The sequence below is a fragment of the Myotis brandtii genome, unplaced genomic scaffold, assembly GCF_000412655.1.
Source record: "Myotis brandtii unplaced genomic scaffold, ASM41265v1 scaffold46, whole genome shotgun sequence".
In the NCBI taxonomy this organism is placed as follows: domain Eukaryota; kingdom Metazoa; phylum Chordata; class Mammalia; order Chiroptera; family Vespertilionidae; genus Myotis; species Myotis brandtii.
Genome location: NW_005367587.1, coordinates 7485183 through 7490810, shown reverse-complemented (window position 1 = coordinate 7490810; position 5628 = coordinate 7485183). Strand labels below are relative to the sequence as shown.

The 5628-nt window shown below is 45.5% G+C and overlaps 1 protein-coding gene across 3 annotated transcripts in view; it reads left to right on the top strand.

Annotated features, from left to right (window-relative positions):
• The window catches only part of PARP9 (poly (ADP-ribose) polymerase family, member 9), a 32210-nt gene that overhangs the window by 19777 nt on the left and 6805 nt on the right, over positions 1-5628 (top strand). For all 3 annotated transcript variants that reach the window (XM_005875387.2, XM_014547002.1, XM_014547001.1), the window contains one exon: positions 2672-3049. In XM_005875387.2, the coding sequence (XP_005875449.1) occupies positions 2672-3049 (378 nt within the window). The remainder of the gene's footprint in view (positions 1-2671; positions 3050-5628) is intronic.

Here is a 5628-nt window from a genome sequence, read left to right as displayed (position 1 = left end):
GGAGCCAGCGATGGGAGCTGGGCACGGGTGAAGCTGGCAGTCCCGGGAGCTTCCCAGCCCCGCACCCAGCTTCTGCAACCCCTGACCACAGAAGCTGGGTGCGGGTCAGGGAAGCGTCTGCTGCTGCCAGCATCCCTGGCTGTGGCTTCCCAGCCCAGCACCCAGCTTCTGGGATCCCTGACCACAGAAGCTGGGTGCGGGTCAGGGAAGCATTTGCCGCCACCAGCGTCCCTGGCCGCGGCTTCCCAGGCCCGCACCCAGCGTCTGTGATCCCTGACCACAGAAGCTGGGTGTGGGTCAGGGAAGCGTCCACCACCGCCAGCGTCCCAGGCCACGGCTTCCCAGCCCCGCACCGAGCTTCTGTGATCCCTGACCACAGAAGCTGGGTGCGGGTCAGGGAAGCGTCTGCTGCTGCCAGCATCCCTGGCTGTGGCTTCCCAGCCCAGCACCCAGCTTCTGGGATCCCTGACCACAGAAGCTGGGTGCGGGTCAGGGAAGCGTCTGCTGCTGCCAGCATCCCTGGCTGTGGCTTCCCAGCCCAGCACCCAGCTTCTGGGATCCCTGACCACAGAAGCTGGGTGCGGGTCAGGGAAGCGTCTGCTGCTGCCAGCATCCCTGGCTGTGGCTTCCCAGCCCAGCACCCAGCTTCTGGGATCCCTGACCACAGAAGCTGGGTGCGGGTCAGGGAAGCGTCTGCTGCTGCCAGCATCCCTGGCTGTGGCTTCCCAGCCCAGCACCCAGCTTCTGGGATCCCTGACCACAGAAGCTGGGTGCGGGTCAGGGAAGCGTCTGCTGCTGCCAGCATCCCTGGCTGTGGCTTCCCAGCCCAGCACCCAGCTTCTGGGATCCCTGACCACAGAAGCTGGGTGCGGGTCAGGGAAGCGTCTGCTGCTGCCAGCATCCCTGGCTGTGGCTTCCCAGCCCAGCACCCAGCTTCTGGGATCCCTGACCACAGAAGCTGGGTGCGGGTCAGGGAAGCGTCTCCCAGTGCACGAATTTTGTGCACCGGGCCCCTAGTCCTATATAATAAAAGGGTAATATGCAAATCAATCAAATGATGGAATGACCAGTTGCTATGATGCACACTGACCACCAGGGGGCCGACACTCAATGCAGGAGCTGCCCCCTGGTGAATTAGTGCGCTCCCACAGGGGGAATGCCGCTTAGTCACAAGCCGGGCTGAAGGTTGGCAAGTGCAGCAGCCCGGCCTCTGCGGCAGCACTAAAGATGTCTGACTGTGGCTTAGGCCCGCTCCCGGGAGTCAGTTGGACATCCCCTAGGGGCTCCTGGACTGCCAAAGGGTGCAGGCCGGGCTGAGCGACACCTCCCCACACACACCTGAGTGCACGAATGCCGTGCACCGGGCCTCTAGTAAAATATATAAAGCTCTTAGAATAATGCCTAGAACATAGTAAGTGCTCAACTTACTTTTTTCCCCTCAAAATGTTACTGAGATTCATCCATGTAGCTAAATTCACTACATTCCATTGCTATAATAATATTCCATTGTTGAAGGGCATGTGTTATTTCCAGTTCTTGGCTGTTACAAATAAGAATGTGAACTTTCTTGTACACATCCCCTGATAACACATGTGCCAGTGTTTTTCTAAATAATATAATTATAGGAGTGGTTGCTCCAATTTTACATCTATCATAAATACATAGGAGTTCCAGTTGCTCTGTGTCCTTCCCAACACTAGAGATTGTCAGACTTATGAATTTTTGCCAATATGGTGGGTAATTTTTCATGTCCCTGGTTACCAATGAAGAGAAACATCTTTTCACACATATGAGCCATTTGTGTTTCCTTTTCTGTGAATTCTTTTGCCCAGCTGGCTATTGGGTTGTTTCTTTTTATTAATGATTTGAGGGAATTCTTTATATATTTTAGGTGCTGCTTCACCTACAAATTCTCTCTCAACTGGTCCACCCCCCCCCCTTTCTTTTGGAATTTGGGTTCAGAGTCACCCTAATCCATCAGAGATTCTTCTTGATATATATCTTTACTCCTTGTGGAGGGGGTTGCAGAGAAAGGTATACATGGGTGGGTTGGAATAAAATTCTGTTTCTTTTTCTGCTGGGATATACTGTGTCCAGCAGCAGGAGCTGCTAAGCTCCCAGTGCTTGTGGAGGGGCGAAATGTCCTGTTACACACGGATAAGATGTAAATAAGAATCGCAGGTAGTGGAATTATGGGTATTTCCTTCTTTCATTATACTTGGATAATTTTCTAATTTTTCAATAATAAACATCTATTCTTTTTATAATCAGAAATACATTTTTTGAAAAGAATTTTACTCTTTTAGCTCTGTTGCTTTCTGAGATGTTTGATTTTAAACCTGGGATTAGTAAGAGGTTGAGGAAAATCCCATTCAGCAGGAAATAATAGTTGGTCAACATCCAGAGTGAGATCACAAGGTGAACTCATCTGTGAATTGGTAAATGCGACACAGAAGGGGCAGGATATGATAAACCCACTCAGGGAAACTGTAAACCATACATTTAGATTTCCTTTATACCCAACACAGCTCTCAGACAAAGTACTTAATTGAAGCTGCTACAGCCAACAACAGTGACAATATCCTGGGGCAAACACTGGCCATGGTGTATTTGTTCTGCTCTGGTTTAAAACCCACCTGTCTTCTGTGATTGTTTATGATAGTCTTTTCAGTCCCCCAGGAGGTCAGAGGGAACCGAGAAAATGAACTAAAAGCTAAATCTCCTGCCATCCATCTGATGGGCTCTAACCAGGAAAAAATGAGTGAGGCCGAAGAATGGATCCATAGGATACTGACCCACCAGGATAAGCACATCATTGAGAATAATCATATCCTCTCCCTTGGAAAAAAGGAACATGACATTTTGTCTCAGCTTCAGAAAACCTCAAGGGTCTCTATCACAGAGACTATCAGTCCAGGAAAGGCAACTTTAGAGATTGAAGGAGCCAAGGCTGACCTCATTGAGGTGGTTATGAGAATTGAACGAATGCTGTGTGAAGTTCAAGAGGAAATAGCAAAAAAAAAGGAGCGAGCCCTTTGGAGCCTGGCAGGTGAGTAACTTACTATTTAGTTGGAAAGTCATCTCTCCCAGCTGTCCTTTTGGGTGTGATTATGTATGTCTGTATGTGGATAAGAGAGAGAATGGAAGAGAAAAGAGAGCAAACTGTGCAGATTCTGTGGTAGGCCATAAACTTTTATAACCATTTTGAGGCTCTGTTTCTACCAGCAGGGTTAATTATTAGTAAATGAACACACACACACACACACACACAATTGGATTTACTTATGATGACTTGGATTACCAAAGAGGCAATGAAAAGCCTGGGGCAGTGGTCAGCAAACTCATTAGTCAACAGAGTCAAATATCAACAGTACGACGATTGAAATTTCTTTTGAGAGCCAAATTTTTTAAACTTAAACTATATAGGTAGGTACATTGTTATTAACTTAATTAGGGTACTCCTAAGCTGGCCTTTGCTAAAAACGTCCTCAATCTGAGGGGTCAACCTCAGCAAACGTGCCCCCACTTCTTCTAACGCCGCTTCTTCAAAATAGACTCGCCCAGGCCGAAAACCGACTTCTGCTCATGCGCCACAAAGTTTCAGTCGCACTGTACATGCACGTCCACACGTGGTATTTTGTGGAAGAGCCACACTCCAGGGGCCAAAGAGCTGCATGTGACTTGCGAGCCGCAGTTTGCCGACCACTGGCCTAGGGTAACCCACTCCTAGGCAGTGGGGGGGGGAAGCACATATCTAATTCTGCAGATGGAGCGTTCAAATGTAGACACATTCCACTGATTTTTTAAAATTGAGTTTTAGTGCATTTATCTGTTGCTGGAAACCTTAGGAACCCTAAAATTACTTACTTTGAGCCTTCTCACCAAAATAAATTATTAAATGGTACTATTAAGTACATGCAAACAGCACCCATTTAACGGAGCAAAAATCCATCGGGATGATGGGGAATTGAGGTCTGCAGAGATCCTTTTAACATAGTCCCAGAGCTAACTAGGAAATTATACCATTGGAAACACCACCTTAGGAGACAGAGGCTTATTTCATTCACTTATTCAGCTAATGAATATTGCAACTGTGATATGTACCAAGCATTGTTCTAGGTGCTGAGGATACAGTGATAAAATGGACATTGTTTTCACTAAGAATCTAATTGGGGATTCTGAGAAGCAAGCAAGGTTAGTTAAGAAAGAGGGTGAAAGTGCTCTGGGAGCACCTAGGAGAGGCACCCTAACTAGACTTGTATTTTAGAGAGATCACTGGTTGTAATGTGGAGAATGGACCTAGTACAGCAATTCAGATGCAGGATTTTAAAGGACACCTTATTTTCACCATGTGTTTATAAAAATTATTCAGGCTGAAATGGTCAAAATGAGTGGGAGTTTGCAGTAAATGTTGTATCCACATTCCACAGAAAACTCAGTGTCCAAAAAGATGGACAAAAGTCATATGCAAGAATGAGACCCAAGATTATGATTTCTACTTAGCTTTTAAAGTGTAATGTCTGTGAATATGTAAACTGACACTGATGCCTCTCAAGAGAACAAGAGACAAAGAAATATTGATCTCCTGTAAAGCTTGTAGCATCACTTTAATTGCATTTATAAGGTTGAGCCCTCCTGGCAACTTAGCCGTATACTAGTAAGTTCCTTGTTCTGCTGCAAAGGTGGCATTTTTAGTAGCTGATGACTAAGTTTCAGAGGTTCATACAGACTCATCCTCTCTTAACCAGATTAGGATCATCATTAACAAAATGGATAAATTTGAAATGAGCTCTTACTACAGAGAACATCAACTATCCATCAGAATAAAATTTAAATGATAGAAGTTAGGCATTGCCTCTCTATTGTGTTGTTCTTTTAATCCTTCCTGGCAAGCTTTTCTGATAGCAAGAGTTTGTAGATTTTGAATCTCCAGTGCCCAGCCAGTGCCTGGCATGTAATAGTAATTCAGTAAATGCTTGCTGAACTCAAGTCAACTGGACTTAATACTATACTTCATCAATGTGAGCTATTGCTCTCCAGATTTAATTTAGAGTGTCTTCCTTTGAAATTTCCTGGCCTTTGAGTTCCTTTGCTATGGTGTTTTGTCCTTCCTGCCTTCCAGATTTACAGCTTGACCCTCTAGCGAGTTTCTCTGGATGTATCATCCTCTTTTTTAGTTAAATTCAGCCCACTCCATTAGAAATGTGCTGGCTATTAGGTCATTTTAGTATACTTGGTCTAAAGTCAAACTCAAACGGGGAGAAAGTAAGCCTTTTGGGGAATTTTCATTTTGTCCACCTGTGCATTTAGTCCAATAAGGAGCTTCTTTGGACAATAACAGGTAGTCTCTTGAACTTAAAAAAGGTAGGAAGTTAAGGAAGAAAGGGAGGAAATACATGACACAATTTAGTCTTAATCTCCAAATTTTGCTTTTCTTGCTTGGGAGTGGCATATGAGTGATGTACATGCCAAATATTCTGCCTTGCCCCTTACAGAAGGCACTGGTGAAAGTCAGGTTTATAACTTGGACCTCTTTACTTATTAGCTGTGTGATATTGGGCAAGTCACATAACTGGGTTTTAATTTCCTTATTTGTAAAACTAGAGGCCCGGTGCACGAAATTCATGC